The sequence below is a fragment of the Pomacea canaliculata genome, linkage group LG3 (genome assembly GCF_003073045.1).
Source record: "Pomacea canaliculata isolate SZHN2017 linkage group LG3, ASM307304v1, whole genome shotgun sequence".
NCBI lineage: Eukaryota > Metazoa > Mollusca > Gastropoda > Architaenioglossa > Ampullariidae > Pomacea > Pomacea canaliculata.
Window position 1 is genome coordinate 39,921,530 of NC_037592.1, and position 18,042 is coordinate 39,939,571.

At 38.8% G+C, this 18,042-nt stretch overlaps 2 protein-coding genes across 2 annotated transcripts in view; one reads left to right on the plus strand and one right to left on the minus strand.

Moving 5' to 3' along the window:
• LOC112559734 (CD109 antigen-like) overlaps window positions 1-10,653 on the minus strand; it is a 55,745-nt gene extending 45,092 nt beyond the window's left edge. The window contains exon 1 of the mRNA XM_025231103.1: window positions 10,541-10,653. Coding sequence (XP_025086888.1) covers window positions 10,541-10,638 — 98 coding nt within the window. The 5' untranslated portion in view covers window positions 10,639-10,653. The remainder of the gene's footprint in view (window positions 1-10,540) is intronic.
• A 133-nt stretch (window positions 10,654-10,786) lies between these two features.
• Window positions 10,787-18,042, plus strand: part of LOC112559732 (CD109 antigen-like) — a 40,173-nt gene continuing 32,917 nt past the window's right edge. Inside the window, exons 1-11 of the mRNA XM_025231100.1 lie at window positions 10,787-10,937; window positions 11,622-11,791; window positions 13,002-13,186; window positions 13,467-13,492; window positions 13,903-14,098; window positions 14,387-14,457; window positions 15,344-15,469; window positions 15,879-15,930; window positions 16,300-16,384; window positions 16,816-16,924; window positions 17,276-17,356. Coding sequence (XP_025086885.1) covers window positions 11,634-11,791; window positions 13,002-13,186; window positions 13,467-13,492; window positions 13,903-14,098; window positions 14,387-14,457; window positions 15,344-15,469; window positions 15,879-15,930; window positions 16,300-16,384; window positions 16,816-16,924; window positions 17,276-17,356 — 1,089 coding nt within the window. The 5' untranslated portion in view covers window positions 10,787-10,937; window positions 11,622-11,633. The remainder of the gene's footprint in view (window positions 10,938-11,621; window positions 11,792-13,001; window positions 13,187-13,466; window positions 13,493-13,902; window positions 14,099-14,386; window positions 14,458-15,343; window positions 15,470-15,878; window positions 15,931-16,299; window positions 16,385-16,815; window positions 16,925-17,275; window positions 17,357-18,042) is intronic.

The following is an 18,042-nucleotide window of genomic DNA, read 5'->3' on the forward strand; positions in this document are numbered from 1 at the left end:
GCTTTTTATGATGTTATTGAGTATAAAACACTACTTTCTCTGTTACAGGGATCGCTGGTTATGGCTGTAAGTATAGAGAAATTAATTCAATTTAACTTTAAGTTAAAGTATCATCATTCTGACTTTCTGTTCTTCAATTTTTTGCATCACCAAACCTTTATTCCAATCGTCTGCAGTAATCTTAACGGATATATACACAAACAAAACATGAGTAAGTATTATATGGTTGGAAGAAAAAGTTAAGTATCTCTTACTTAATGACTCACAAAATATAGAACAGAAAGAAAAGAATGTTCTGTCTCCCATACTCAAAGCCGGGTGTTATACACGTAAATGTTGATTTATCTAATTTATAGTATTTTTTTTTTAATTACTAGGTCAAACTCAGTGCAAGATACTTTATCCCAAATCTGGGAAATTATCTCCCTTTCGTTTGAAGGCAAACATCCTCATGTCCTGTCACAACAGCAAGATCAAGATTGCATATATAAATGCTTTTATGTCTTAAGGGCTTCACAGAAGAGGAAAGGTGGAATTATATTATTGCTAATTAGACTTTCGTGTTTTCACTTTTTTTGTAAAGGTGTAGAACGCAAGTGGTTATTCCCTCACAGTTTGGAAAATAGTAGCTTGCACTGAACTTTGCTCAAGCATTAGGAACAATTCTCTCCACTAGGCAACTTGACTCAAATCCACAAGTACTTTTCGCTATTTTAAGTATTTTGCCTTTTAACGTCCAACGCTTTTGTCGGTTCAGATGCTAAACTATGAGTCAGATACGAAAAGCAGGAGTTCCGCACGTTTTCCACCAGCACCATCCAGCCACTTAAGGAGGTGGATCGAGTACGGAACCTGTTTCCAGAGACTTGGCTCTGGCTCAACCAGACAGTCGGGTGAGTACTTAATAAGAAACAATCGTACAGTGACTTATTCACAAAAAATATAAAATAGTCGTAGCAGTTGTCTTTCCCTTTTCAAACATTTCAAACCGCGATTTTTGTAGAGACTAAAGTTTACTAAATAAATAAATACAGTGTGAAATATTTGACACGAATATCGCTGGAGTTACAATGAAAATTAAAGCCCTCAGCTGTTAGTAACCTGGAGATAAACACACTTATCAGTAGAATATCGAACTTTTCCGAATTACCGCAGCAGTTGAATGATGAAAAAAAACATAACTGATGAAAAAATGAAGGCATAGTTATCATTAAGAAAGTGGTCGCGAGGAGACTGCAGTGACTGATACCTCTATCCCAAGCTTACCTGTACCTAGGTGTGTTTGTCACTGTACTAAGGACAACAAACTAAGGAGTTTCCAATACAGAAAGTCGCATGGTCTTTAAAGTGTCTTCTCTCTAAGAACGATGATAGTGATAACTCGCGCTCATCATCAGGATGAATTTTGATTGACAGAATCAATGGCACAGCCACGATTCACACCACTGTACCGGACACCATCACCTCCTGGATCACCACAGCCTTCGCCTCTAACCTCCAGTCTGGCCTGGGAGTTGGACCTTCTGCTGCTAAGGTCCTAGTCACGTGATTATCGAGCGACATTTCCCCATACATTGATCAAATAACAAACTCTTGCCTTTATGTTAACAAAAGTCTTTTTTAATCTCCTTTACTGTGTCTGAGTTCTGAACATTGTCTTTATTCGTCAAATCTGCTGCCTATCGTGTGAAGATCTACTCACAGGCTGCCACCCTCTCTTCCAAGTTTCCCTGTAATCAAACCCAATGTCCAGTGTGATCTTACACCGTAAGTTAATACCAGTAGTTCGATACCCATGGCAGTGTTTACTATTATTTAGGTTTACGTACAGCTAGTTTTCTTGCAGCTGACTGTCTTTCGGTCTTTCTTTGTGAGTGTGACTCTGCCCACCTCAGTCGTCAGGGGAGAATACGTCGTGGTGCAGGCCAGCGTCTTTAATTATCTCCCCTCAGATGTGACAGTAAGCTGCCTATTACCCTCTTAATTACTTTTTATAAATGAACAACAGACATTCACTCCCATAAATTACAGTAACAGATCGGCCAACTCTCGCCCTGACATATGAAGTTTTATTGTGAATGTAGGGAGAGTAGTGGAGACAACAGACAATGTAAAGCAAATGTTCAAATTCAAAATCTGACAATTTCTTAATCTTAATTCTAACCTTTGTTCTTCAAATAAACAAAAGTATTAACCTGGACGATTAGCATACTTTTACTGAAGCAGTTATGAATCATTATTATTATTTACATAACGCAAAATGGATTATGAGCTTCAAATTTCAGGTTGTGGTAAACTTCCAGCTCAATGAATACACCAGTGTGCTAGTGAGCAGTGGAGGCAGCGAAACCTTTACTAGTGGAGACCAGGAGCGCACAGTGAACGTAGGTGTTCACACAAACCTAAATATTGTTGGCTGAAGATTCTCCACATTTCTAGTCGTAAAAAACTTTTCTAACGAAGTCCTGCCGTTCTAATTCTCTTTAACTCCATTATTAATCTCTCTTCTCATTGTTTTGCATCTTCGTGCATCTTATTAATAATTTGCAACCAGTCAGATATGTTTTATCCTATACTTATACAACCCTAAACATATTTAACATGAAGATGAGATATATATTTTAAATGTTGAATGCGTCTGCAGGTGAAGTCTAACGAGCAGGCTGTGGTGTACTTCCCCATCATCCCCACGGCCCTGGGAGCCATCGACATCGAGGTGTCCGCCAGGTCCACGCTGGCTGCTGACGCCGAACGTCGACAACTCAACGTTGAGGTCATCATGAGACGACATGTTCTCTGCTTTAATGTTCTTCATCTTTTGCTTTTTGCTCATCTCTTAATAATTGTTTTCCTTTTTTCGCTTTTAACAAATGTTTGTTTACTTCTATTTGATGCATTTTAGATGCGTCTTCTGTTCCTGTTATTTAATTTTCAAAGTCAAAAATAAACTGTTATTTATTTAAGAGCATTTTCATTAACAGTTCAACTGCGAAAGAGAATGTACCAGTCTTTAAGTTCACAGCAATGTATTATTTACATGGTCCCTTAATACAAAATTGTGTTTGTCACCAAAAACTGATTTGCGCGGCCTCACACACGTTCACACGTTGTTCAAAGTAGACTGCGGTTGAGTGAACTGACTTTTTTCTAGGCTGAAGGCATGCCTGGTGAGTTCAATATCCCTGTATTTATCAACCTGGGCCCTAATGGCACCGAGACCTTCTCTCAGACCTTTCCAGTCACTGTACCTGATGATGTTGTCAGTGGTTCTTCCAGGTCACGAATAAAGGTCACCGGTAAGTCTAACTACAAACAGTGAGTTTTAATAGGGCTGTCATTTGTATTGTATGATATTCATCTTTCATGAAGCCTAAATAAAACCGAAATAACATTTGTGGATAAAATGTAGCTCATTTCGTGTCTTTAGGAGACATTTTAGGACCCAGTGTTGATGGTCTCGAAAAGCTTCTGCGCATGCCTACCGGATGTGGCGAGCAGAATATGATCACCATGGCTCCTAATCTCTACATCGATAATTACTTGAAGTCTACAGGACAGATTACTCCAGAACTTGCAGCAAGAATTAAGTATCTTCTAGAAACAGGTAACCAAACCATTTTTAAGGGATTGAAACTAGTGTTAGCAGGCCGTGAAAAGCCGCAACAGACTTCGTGCCTTTACTGTCACCTCGTCTGGTCTCTGTGCAGGTTACCAGCGACAGTTGACATATCAAAGACAAGAGGGGGCCTTTAGTACTTTTGGAAACCGTGACAACACAGGAAACACATGGTATAACAACATAGTTTATCTGTCTAAGCCTAAAATACCAGCAAGTGTGTGGACTCAGTCGAGACCACTGAAATGCCAACTTCAAAAGCGCGTAAACAAATCCTTCTTGCAAACTTTCTACTCAACAACATCGACCAAAAACTGTTCTAGTCAAAATGTAATAATTCCAAACCTTAAAATCTATATGCAACAGATTGAATGATACCTGGCTTTGTAACATAGGAGACTTTTCAATGGCAGCAATTCTGGGAATGTCGTGAAATAGCATCTCTCTGATTGACAGTCGGATACACTGGTTGGTTTGTCTGGTTAGAGAAACAGTTGGACCGCCCGGGTAGACAGGCTCTTAGATGACAAGAAGTGGGGTGGCTCAGTCCCCAACCACTTCAGTGTCACCTTATTTTATGGGTAAAGGAGAGACTAATGACCAATACATGTTGTTGATAGAAATTGGCTTTTTAAATGCAGATGGAACTTTACAGGTTGACGGCGTTCGTCCTCCGTGTGTTCCACGAGGCGATGTCCGATGTTTATGTGGATTCTGCTGTCCTTCAGAGAGCCATGGACTGGCTGATACAGCGACAGAACACTGACGGCTCCTTCAACGAGTTCGGACACATCTTTGACCCAATGATGAGGGTATTATTTCCTTTTGACAACTCACCCTTTGTCAATATGAGAAAATAAGTCATGGAAAAAAGTATTCTGTAGCTGTTGTAGAAATGCATTTTGCGAACAAACGTGTTAAAAGACAGAGAAGAGCATATTCGGATACTTAGAACAGATAACTGTGGATGTATATGTATGTTTCCCACCAATTGTAAATTTTTTTACATACTATTATTAAGTACCAGACTCCTGAGATAACTTGTGGCAAGAAGATTATGTCATGATAGTTCCTGATCTCTATATCAGCATCCAGGTTTTCCCTGGGCAAACCGCTTACTTGCTTCATAAATTACAACCCGTGAGCTGTATTCTGTCATCTTCACAGAATTTTGCGCATGTCTACATTACCATAAACATCACTTCTCTTAACATGTTTGTTTACAGCAATTCGGAGACCACTCCACTGGTCTGACAACCTTTGTACTCCTGGCCTTGATGGAGAATGCTGATGTCCCCACCACTGCTGTAATTTTCTTTGTCAAATTAATTTTATCTCAGCATTATCATGATTATAAGAGATTACTAGTTTTTCACATATAACCCCTACAACCATAACACATGAACTCTTTAACTCCCATTCTTGACTCTTTAAGTGTTTAGACTAGTTAAATTTAAAGTGCTAACATCACTTTGATTGCTTACAGAGTTGTCTTACCGTCAATTATTTTTATTTAGTTTGTAGTGTGTAGCAGTATGGCATACATCAGTCTCAAAACAGTCCTTGTATTAAGAATTGTTAACTTTCCAGTAGCTTGAACCTATACCGGGAACTTCTTTGCAGGTAAACACAAGCTTAGCAATCTGCATTTTCTTTTCTCAGTGATATAGGCTAACACGTACCCGATATTAATAAACAGTTTAGAGGTTTAGTAGAGTTTAGTACATTCTTAATATTAGTAGACAACTTCAGACATTCTATTGTTTACTTGTTTCTTGTGTTATCTCAAAGTTTAGTAAATTATAAACTTTACAAGACATTTATTACATCTTCCGATTTTAACAGACAAGCACATCTTTACATCTTGAAACTTGCAGAGACAAAGAAGCGACTACATCGACGCCACGTCACGCGCAAGAATGTTCCTGGAGACAAACCTCGCCGCCATCACTGATGACCTTTCTCTGGCCTTGACCACGCTGGCCCTGGTGAAGGTTGGAAGTCCTTCTGCTGATCAAGCATTTGCCACACTGATGGAGCACTCCATCACTGAGAGTGAGGAGCTTCTTACTATGTAACAAGATGTTTGTACATCATCAGATTCAAGATAAACTCGCTTACTGTAAAGAATTATAACATCTGTCAAGTGTTCTTCCTTCTGCAGATGGGATGACATTCTGGAAGTCTAACGACACCATTCCCATCAACCCCTTCAGTCGCTGGAGGCCAAGCTACGTGCGCGCTCGACCAATCGACATCCACGTTACATCCTACGGCTTGTTGGTGTTCGCAGCCAAAGGTCTCTTCAAGGAAGGAATGAGTATCCTTCACTGGCTCACTCGTCAACGAAACCCTTATGGAGGCTTTGCCTCTACACAGGTCGGATGGCAAGTTCTTTTTAATTGCATTGTTATCGTTGATCATCATCATCATCGTCATCGTCGTCGTTGCTGTTGTTTAACTAGTTACACTCTCATATAACCGCCAAAAGAGTCCAGTGGACGTTCTTACAAAGTTTCTAAAAAAATTAATATTTTTCAGGAAAAATATTTCAATTGGGATAGCAAATGAGTACGCTGCTTACTCTCCCTGGGTTTATCTTAAATAATGTGTTGTATTGGAAGTTGCACATTCCGGACAAGTCGACAAGTTAGGGTGAGGACATTGAAATTAAAGCAGTGACCACAATGTCAATGTGTTTGTTTGCAGGACACAATCGTGGGACTTCAGGCCATGACAGAGTTCTTGAAGCTGGCCACACTGTCTGGCTTCAGCCTCAGCATTGACATCAGGGTACAGAACTCTGATCACCACTTTGATGTCGATTCTTCTAACATCCTTGTTTTTCAGACTAAAGAGGTAGGAATGTTGGGTCTGAAGTTTCTACAACTTACTTCATGGCAGACAGAAGTATAGCTTTAAATACAGATTGTAGTTGCAACCGTCTGAGTCAAAAAGCAATATTGTTAATATTAGGCAAGCAGCGACGAAAGTCGTCAGACATTTGTAGATGTTAAGACATTTGTAGATGTTAAGAAATTTGTAGATGTTTATTGTTTCCTGCAGCTGACCTTCATCCCACCGCAAGTGACTTTTGAAGCCAAAGGGAAAGGATTGGCAGTTGCCGAGGTATGTGGCAACAACATGTTTGTATGGCACTAGTTGCATCAGCTGGCTAACCAAGATTGCATTTGCATTGTCTTAAGCCGTTTTGATAACAGCTCTATAAGTTAAATAAAATAAACAATTAGGTACACAAGATAATAAACTTTCACAAAGAACGCAATGATATGTGACTATATTAAATGTTAATGGGTGAATATTTGTAAGTATATTAAGCACAAAAGTAAAAAGGTATCGTGTTTTCTCTGAAAAAATCTTTTACAATATTATACGTTATATTTCAGCTGGATGTCTTCTTCAATACTGAGTCAGACTTCGGAGAACCAGCTTTCGGGTGTCCACGGTCCTTCTCGATGACTACCTCAACAGTTTTAAGCTCATGACTTGCACTCGGTCAGACTTCTGGATTCAAACTCGTTTACCTTCTGATTCACGTGACTTCACTCTTTCTCTCTCTCTTGTTAACATTCTATTTTCGATACTCTTTCTCTCGCTCTGTTTTATTCCATCAATTCAAAGACCATAACAGAGTTCACCTTATAAAAGTTACTTTCAGTATCTCGTCATTTTACCGGAGACTTTTTTTTTTTTTGAATCTGCATTTTTCTAATGTACCCAGATTTTTGTTTCCTTTTCTCTAATGTCTCCAAAATTAGTCTCAAAATCTTTCTAGGTGGCTACTTCCTGGAGAGAGTGGTATGGTGGTACAAGAAGTCGGAATCCCATCAGGCTTTACGCCGGATATGACGAGTGTAGGAAATGTGGCTGGTCTCAAGCGTGTAGAACGAAGAGGGCGCTTCCTGGATGTTTATTTCGACAAGGTAAGAAAACAAACTAGAAAATCACACCAGATGTTGTTTACCTATGTGTTACTTTCTATCTAATGCCTTGTCTTTTTTGCGACGACTGATGATCAGTCTCTTTCAGGTGGTTGGGCTGCAAGTAAAGGTGGAGGGATAGTACTGAGTGTTGTCCGTCACTGTATTCTACCCCTTCACTACACCCATAGTAATCAGCTGTGTCTGTGGAAATGACAAGGGTGTCCGTATGTTATCGCTGTATTTAAGTTCATTTTGTGCTTTCTTCCCAGATCACCAGGACCTCACAGTGCTACACAGTCGTGTTTGACCGCCAGGACAAGGTGGCCCACTCCAAGCCCAGTTATATCATCACTCAAGATTATTATGAACCAAGTCAGTACACATAACCGTATTTTTTAAATTGAAAATATAAATTGTGTCAAAAAAACCCCAGCAAATATCCGAAAGAATTGCCCGAGGTTTACATAAAATGAACTGGTTCATCGCATGTAATGAAACTTCGAAGAAGAAATCTAAGTATAAATTGCACTAATAAATAAATAATATTAACAAGCCTAATGGGAAAAAATGGACAGGCAAGCATCACTTAGAACACAAAGTCTGCAGCTTTAAGACTCAAGATGTACAGTAAAGAATACTGTCATCTATTGGTGAGTACTGAGTAGTCCCAGCAAACCTTGCTCACTGGAGGCTAGTCTGACATTATCACTAGAGCATCCATCTTGCTTCCCTACAATGTGACTTCATGATTTATCAGGAACGATAAGGGACAGGAAAATGACGGTTGCGCATACTGAGCTCTAGACACGTGAGCCACTTACAGTTTAATAGCCCTACAGCACCAAGGCAATAAAACCCGTTATCTTTACATTTTACTGATGGATAATGAACCTGAACAAAACTGGATTTTGTTTTAGTAAGAGAACCAAGTTGATTTGCTTCTCATCTCATAGTTAATTTATTCTTCAAGTAGAAACCAAAGACAGATGAGTCCACTGATGCAAGACACTAAAATGTTTGCAGATAACCGCGCGACTGTGACGTACCAGCCGTTAAGCCTGCGTGACGCCACCGTGTGTGACGTGTGTCGGGACTGTTGCTGAAGGGCTGTCATTTGTGCCGGAAGTACTACTACACAAGTTTGAACTTCTAGCCGCTTAGTACTAAATTCATAAGGGTTTGGACTGTTTGAACACATTTTCAAATTGTATCCCGTGTAACAATGTACTCATAATGACTGAGACATTGAATAAACGTGTGACATCACACTTCTTCCTTGACTGTGGTGGTGTGACTGAAACTTCCAGTTTAAGGCGTTTGTTATCTTATACTAACGAAATCGAACCTACCAAGTGTACCATGCAGGTAGTCAGTGAAAGCAAACAGTCGCCATGTGCTTTAAGCGCTTCCACCTAGAGAGGATTTTACAGTGTTGATTAAATAATAAACAATGAAGAGTGAAATATATCGCAGTACTTGAGAACAAAGTGCCGGCCGGCAATATAAACAGGGATTAGATGGAGTACGTGAGCCCCAAGACGGGATTTGAACCCTGGAAATTTTGGTAAAAATACAGACGTCACAGACTAGAGTTGACTCGCTGCACTCACAGTGCACCTCCGTTGGAACTCATGAGTAACACAGGCAGTGGGGCCGCTCCTTGTAGGTGACTCACCCTTTGAGTTCTAAGTTGAAAGTAAGACAAATCATTTACTTTTTGCACTCGCACGTAGCGACCCCTCCCCCCAGTCAGTAGAGTTGTCTTTCTTGAAAGGTCGGTGGACACTTCACAAAGTCGACACAAAGCGAGCCGATCCCAGGACTGGAATATTCCGCCCTCCTTGAACTCACCGACCCCGGGTGTCCTTTTCCCGGATTTCAGCAGACGACATGTTACCGGCAGGTCTCCCAGTAAACATCAACATTGAATTAAGATTCCGCACGCGACTTCCGGGACGGACTACTTGTTACAGCAAAGACATGGGACATCAAGAGAGCCTCGCTTGGAATACAGGACACGCACACTGTCAAGAACTGTCAAGGACATGCACACCGTCAACTAACAAAAGCAGAGAGAAAAACAGAAATAAACAAATGAGAAAGCAAAGGCAGGCCGACAAAGATGGATAGGTATGAAAAATAGAAACACGGAGAAAGTGAGACAGACAGAAAACAAATTCCAAAAATTTGATTAAAAAATTTATTTAGATGTCAAAGTGGAGACTATTAGTTAATGAACCGTTAACAAGCGGTGATAAGAGGTATTAGCAAGCATATCAGAGGGAGAGATAGAGTTATGTGTGAGTTTGTGTGTATGTATTTGTGTGTTTATTTGTGTGAGAGAGAGAGACACTGAGAGATGTGCTGTCTCTCCTCAGAATTATTGTCTTTCTAAAACAGCTGTCGGTTATCCATCATCCCCCTCTCCCAGTGCGAACTGTCTGTATACTATATTTGACACAACACAGCGAGCTTAGCCACAGCATCTTGTATTTATTGTGTAAATAAAAGTAAAAATAACAATATGCTTGGGATTCTTTGATTAAAAATTAACTGTCGGTGAGCAATGATTGCTACTCGAGTCTGACACAATAAACGACGCACAAGTGTAAACTTGATGTAACTACAAATCCTCAATTAGTGTCACATAAATACAAATCCGGAATAAATTTGACACAAATAAAGTTTGACCGAGTACAATCTTAAACAAACTTGCCGTAAATACCAGTTCCTGTTAAGTTTGAGGAAAGTGAATATTCCCTGCTGAGCAATATTTTCACACCCACCTTAGCGTTACATAACACATCAATACCGGGAAACTGAAACTTGAATTGCTTACAATAATATTTTAAAAAAATATTTCAAGTCACTCACACAACTTACCTAGCTACACGATAATTTCATTTCGGAGAGAGGACAACAAAATTGTTAGTTTATACAATTCTTATTTTGTAAATCATCAGTCAAGGAAGCAACTTACCTGACAAGAAGCTCCTCGCGCCGCCTGTCTGGAGGCTTGGTGGGTGAAGAAGTAGAGGACAGACGATGAAAGCCAGCCTCTAACTGCTTGAGGCTCATAAAGTACAAGCCTGGCCTTTCTGTCCTGTCCTCACCAGGAGGTAAATAACGAGTCTGTGTACGCAGGAGGAGGATACTCAGGGTTTCCGTGATATTTTTATGGACATGTCTACTGTCTGTGCTTCTTACTCAAGATCCGGCAGGTATTTGACTGTTTACCTGAAGGAGGTCAGGTCACACAGGTGGGGGAGCGAGCGCTAGTGTGGATAAGAAGCTTAGCTGATTCCTGTCATTGCCAGCGTTTGAACGTTTCGGGTAGACTGTCAGGGTGCTTGTGGTCAGTGGCAACCAACGGGCAGGTATAACAAACATAATTGTTATTTGTTAATTCTATTAACTCACACTAAATGATCAGTGTGGCTTAAGACTCCAGCAAAATTTTCTTACGGCGTTAAAACATTTTAACGATTAACCCTGATAATTACAGTCAGAGAAAATATATTCTCTGAAGTAAGAAATTAAAAGAATTGTACAAAAATCTTGAAAATTCGTAATAAATATAAGAAATTTTTTATAAATTTTGTCGAGACTGGACATAAAAGGCAATAAAATGTTTGTTTTTTGGTGAAATGTTTCTTAAAAATTGAAAGCCTTTAGAATGTTTTAAATGAATTTACTTTTTTTCCAATCATAAAATGTCTTTTTATAGCATTTCAGTATTCCGAAATCGTACCATGCATACATTCACTAAAGTCTATTTCGCTGGTAGTTTAAATACAATATTTTGATGCACTTCTAACAGATAATACACATAATCTGAAATAGATTATGGACAGAATATTAATAATATAAAAAGTCAAGGAACTTAATATTCCCTTTGACATTTTCTGAAAATGGTAGAGGTAACTAGTCTTTTACTCAGTAAAACTCAAACAAGATGCAGAGTATGCTACTGGTAACCTCCACTCGTATCCTAGTGGTTAAAAGAAGACTTTCTATGAATATTATTGCTGTTTTGAAGAATTTTGCACTTCGCACTTCAGACAGACTGGAAGATGTTACTGCTGATGGTCTGTGCCTTGATGGCAACGGCAACCTGGAGCCAAGAGTTCGAGCCACGAAGCTTTCTTCCTCCAAATCCCTACATTTCATCACCGGCTCGATTTGATGGGACCTACGTAGGCCCTATCAGTACCAGGCAGACATACAGGAGGTAAGGACAGACAGACAGACAGACAGACAGACAGACAGACAGACAGACAGACAGACAGACAGACAGACAGACAGACAGACAGACAGACAGACAGACAGACAGACAGAAGGACAGACAAAAGACTATTCTATTCTATTTTAGTATATGTTCATTAAGATCAACATTTAGGTTTATCCTTCATTCCTTGCTTCTGTTTTTCTTCTTTTCTTAGTCCTCCCTTGTTTCCTCTTCCCTTGTCCAAGTTTGTTAACATGTAGGCTCTGTATCTATGGAGACCTTCCGTCCCTAGGGCTTCCATCTGTCACCTGACTGTCAGTCTAACGCCAACATCATTTAGAAGCCTTCACCTCAGCCCGTGAGGTTTGCCTCCAGCTTTTTTTCCTGAGTCTCGCCAAACAGGATTATATTTACCTTTCACCACAACCAAGTAGAATGTACAATAATATATACTTTTCCTCCACGTAGTACACGTGGCTTTTAATGGGACACAAAATCCAGTTAGTTGGAATGATTTTACCTTTGGTATAAAAGTGAATCTCCAGCCGTTAAACGCTTCGTCAAGTTGTTGTTACAATTTTTTACAGAACACTTTGTCTTTGTTAGCTTACTCTCATCCGGCTCAGTTTGATTGGTTGAAATTTCTCTGAAAAGAAAGTTATGACCATCTTTTTCCACTTGCGCAGAATTGTGTATTAGCAGGGACTATTGCAGACTGAGACTTGAGTTTGTCACAATACTTTATTTAGATTATTGAGACAATGAAATGAACGCACAGGTAGTCAGGGTGGATGGCTCTGCTACATAACACACAGACACAAGACAATAACAAGTGTTTGCCCACTCGACTCACCTGGCACACCTTGACATGTTGTGATGTGTTACAAAGTTAACATGACAGAGAGGCAAGGGCGGAATCTTATTCAGCTCACATCGCAGTCAGTCGGTGTTCGGTTTAAAGGCCTAGTGGGGTGCAATCTTTTTCAAATGTAAACTAACCTACAGACTTCTATTTCACTCATTATTTAATTATTTATGATCAGGCAGATACACTATTACAAAACATCTTTAACGTTGATGTTCTATAAATTTTTAATATAAGTTTATTTTCACAGATTATTGTTAGATTTTCGATTGTGCTTGCATTTATTACTATCATGATTACTGTCGTCATCATCTGACACTAACCCTGTTTTTGTTTGCTATATTACAGTGGAAAGTATCTACTAACAGCTCCCCAGATAGCTATCCCAGGGTTCAATTTCACGATGATGTTTGAGTCGTTCATGGACGAGCCAGTCAGGCTACAAGCTCGAATTTATTCCAGAACCTACGACAGTCTGTCCAGGATATTTACGTATCCTACTGTTGTGACAACATCCGGTTCATTTGTCAAAGGTGAAGTTTTCAAAATGAGAGATTAAAATACAGAGATGTTTATGATACAACAGCTGACAAGTCTTTCCCTGCTATGACTGCAATTTGCAAGTTTATGATGCTGAAATACTGTTTCCTTCATTGTAACAGCAAATGTAAATTGGTCATATCGTTGAAGTACAAACATTTTCAATAGTTTCCATTGTGTTTTGCAGTAAAACCTGTCTATTAATATGACAAACAATTTCATTTTATATGAAATCCGTAAAAAGCGCAACAGCAAACGATGATGATTTTTCAGGTGAGCGTGGAGTGCTAGATTTGCCCGTAAGTTCATAACTTTGAGTGTTCATAAATAAATCAGATCATTTTAAATACATACCTAAGTGCCTTTTTTTCAAAATGACTTCACTGATTTTAACTCATTTCAAGATGCTCTTTGGTTCCGACAGAATAATCTGTTATCTGACACATAATAAAATATTAACAATATAATATTTTAATGTACCCTACACCAATTCGATGATAAAAGAAGAAAAATGATGACGCCACCTGTATGAATAAATGTCAATGGACCACATGTTAAATAAGCGTGTTCGTGGATTGTACCAAACGAAAGAAAGAAAGAAACAAAGAAACAAGAAAAGACAAAATGAAATGACACATTTAATTATATTCAGTTTTCTACTCACGTCTGCATCCTGCAAGATTCCCGTCAATATTTTATTTTATATCAGATCCCTGCCAACCTGATGCCAGACAACTCCTACTACTGGGAGGTGGGTTGTGACACCTGTACCTTTTTAAACACGGGTGGAACCCCCGAGGAACATGCTACTAAATACTACCTCAACAACTACCTCAGCGTTAAGGGGGACGTGACCACCATCCTGGTACAGACAGACAAGGCCATTTACAAACCAGGCCACATCGGTTAGTCAGGACTTCACTTCTTCTACCTTCATCATTATTATTCAAATTATTTCGCTTGGGAAACAGAATGTTTTTGATAAATGAAATGCTCTATTGGAGACTCGTTAACATACTTTCAATATAGACACCACTGTCGACACTATTATACACAAGTTGATGTGTATATCGTGTTGTTCTTATTGTTGTAACTATGTCACTGTGTCTAATTTCATTATACATGAAATGTTGTACATTTTACTGTCAGACTATTTATGTTTAGATATTTACACAGATATGTTTTGTTTACAGTTCACTACAGGGTGTTTGCAGTTTATCCAGACCTACAGATGTACACAGGAACATTTCAGATCGAGATTCGGGTAAGATTCACACAGCTTTGCTAATGTTGGATAGTAAGGTCAACATAATGACAACACTATCGACAGCAATCTGATTTAATAATAATAGTAATAATAATAAGAAGTGGAATTTAGAAAGCTCAATATGTCAATCAAACACGGACTCATTGCGCTGAGCAAGATCACAAAATAATAACAACGATGTAGAACATCACGACGACTCGCTGCGGTCCTGAAGTAAAGGGAGATCACTGTAGATGTAAGGGTAAGGACTCCAGAGAATAAGGTCAGTGACATCAAGAGAACACTGGAAATATATTGAGTAATCTTGAGAATATGAAGAAATGTTATCATAGGAAACTGCAAGAGGTTGACCATCACTTCAGTTCACTCACTGTAGCTCGAGGTCGCTGCCGGAACGAGTGAAGCGGGCGGCGTGGACTCCGGCCAATAGATCTGACAGTTCGCTCTTCAAATAACATTTTATATATATATACATTATATACATTGCATACCGTCCTGTTGCAAATCAGAAGAGGAAGAAAACACAGCAGAGCACATGTAAGCATGAAGGTCCAACACTTTTATCCAAGTCAAAGCACGATCACAAAATATAAACGAAATCAAGGAGAGATGATCCCCTGTCTGTTAGGCCAAGGGACACAACTCTCTTTTAAATTCTCCACTACACCCAGGTGTACGCTTTTCTGTAAGATTGTATTTGTGTTGAGAGGATTGTTACGGTTATATTTGTGTTGACAGGATTGTTACAGCTGTATTTGTATTGACAGGATTATTACGGTTGTATTTGTGTTGACAGGACTGTCACAGTTGTATTTGTGTTGACAGGATTGTTACAGTTGTGTTTGTGTTGACAGGATTATCACAGTTGTATTTGTGTTGACAGGATCCAAACCGTAACATCATTCAGCGACTGTCGGAATCATCAGGGAGACAGGGTGTAGTGGAAGGGAGTCTTACCTTGGCCGACAAGCCTCTCTTTGGCGACTGGACCATTTCAGTGCAAATTCAGGTTTGATCAGACTACGATTTGTTATTTGATAATCTTAATTAGAGTGACAACGGTTTACATAGGCACAAACATACTTTCTCGCCACGACCTTAATTTTTTTTAAATATAATAAAAAAAAATATATTGCTACTAATCTCATAATCACTTTGTTTAAATTTTGCAACAGAAAAAGATGTGGAGTTGTTGTCATTGGCTTGGTCTTTAATATTTTATTTATGGGGAGACCAAACGTTATCTATATACCTGTATGTTATATGGTCTTTTTAACTTTCATCTTTCATTCTTTCCTTACTTATTCTTGCATTTTTCATTCTTTTAATTAAGTTTGTTTTAACTAAGAAAACACCTGCAGTACCTACTTTGAAACATCAGCTTGTAGATAATATCAGCATAAAATAACTTCTTTCAGACAACCACCCGTACAGACTCTTACTCCAAAACGTTCACAGTGCAAGAATACAGTGAGTACCGGTGACAACAATCAATACGAGAAATAATAAAAAAAATCATTTTCAAAGTCATTTAAAAGTAAAGTTTATCTTTCTTCCTTTTTTCCGATAATTACCGACGATCATAAGTTTTCTCATAACTTTTATTCCTAATAGTTATATTATCACTTAAGAATTATTTGTGGAAACAAATATGAGAGTGGAATCTTCTTTTATTTGAACATGTTACAAATAGTTTGAAGCATATTAGTTTAAGGGTGTATACTAGAAACTAGATTCGAGACACGCAAAGGGGAGAAAGTTGGCTGAAATGAAATAACGACTGAAAGATGTATAGAGATCTGTAGATAAATATTCTTTCACTAACTGTCTGTGCTTCAGACTTGCCGAGGTTTGAAGTGACGGTGGACGTACCGTCCTACGTCCTGACTACGGACGAAGACCTCAAGGGCTCGGTTAAGGCCACGTGAGTCTTAGAACATTTATTAATTCACAGAGTAATATCAGGGGCCATCCGTAGATCAAATATTCAACCGAAAAACTAAATATTTAATTAAATGCAAAAAAGCAGCGGACACGATTTTGTCTAGCTTTGTTTTCTTGTTGCAACTGAGATATGAAGACAAGATATAAAAACAGTGAAATGCTGTACAAAATCTAATGGTAACAAAATTATATCAGGATCGTTAAAATATATTTACTGATGATGCTGATTAACACCGCTTCGAGGATTGTTTTAATGCAGATAAGATATCTTACGAACATGTGCAAGCTGGGTTTTCTGACACAGGTAAGAATGATTCTTGGAAACAAAAGGTTGTCCTTAATGTTAACTCAGTTGAATGTATATTCTGTGTGAGCTGCATAGTTACTTATTGGAAATGTATTGTTTTGCAGCTACACGTTTGGACAACCCGTTAAAGGTCTGGTAGAGCTTCATGTATCCTCCACACAGGGGCTGGACTATTGCGGGAAAGAACCTCGCTTCATGCAGATAGCCTTTGATGTTAGTCCCACACTTCTCGTGCTTAGTACCAACACTGAGTGTCAAATGTGCAGACCTCAGCCAAAACATGTTATCACTTTCTTACTAATACTTTAGTCCCTTGAAATATACTTACGTTTCAATGAAATGCATAAAAATGAGCAGTTTTATGTTAGAAAAATTTACACGGAGTGCAACCTAGAGCATTTTCATAAGAAAACAGAATAATTGATTACCCTTTTTCAGAAAAAAGTTAAGAGAAGGAACTTTTATCACTCCATTGTAAATTTTTGATAGTAGTAAATACAGGATTGTAGTTAGTCTTCACAGGTTCGTGTAAGCTTAACTGTTGACGTTCGTCTTCTGCTACAGATCGATGGCGAGGCAAAGTTCTCTGTACCCAGGGTGGACATCGCTCGGGTAACCAGTACAAACGACGGTGACAGTATCAAGGTAAACGAGGAAAAAAAAATTAGGAATTTAAATAGGCAGTTCTTTCAGTATCTACCTACTTTACATAGGTATATATATATAACTTCAATATCAAACAATCTGATATAAGCCATCTAACAAAAGAGAAAAACAAACATAATTACGACATCAAATGAGATTATTGGTGATATATTTTATTGTAATTGTGTCCAGGTAACAGCCATTGTGAAGGAGACGTTGACGGACGTGAAGCTGCAGGGGTCGGCGGTGGTGACCTACAGGAGCACGCCGTACAAAGTGACCATACTGGACAACACGCCTGGTGTCTTCAAGCCTGGACTTCCATTCAGTGTCTTCGTGAGTTGATACAGCATCACGTGGTTATTACTGGTTTGTAATATGGCTTTTTCCACATCAAGGACTAATGGACTATCAATCCTCATACAAGTACTCCTGTTTCCTCGTAGTTTACATACCTTTGTAGACAAAAAGAGATTCATGCTTGTATTATTATTAAAAAAAAGTATTTTTAACGAAATCTTTGAAACGCAACCACACGGCAGGATTTAAACTCATTTTCAAAATGAAAAGTTAACAACGACAATAACTTTGTTGCAGGCCAAGGCCTCCCTACAGGACGATAAGCCAGTTGTGGGTATCAGGAACATGACAGTATTCCTAACAGTCCACTACACTCTCCCCGCTGA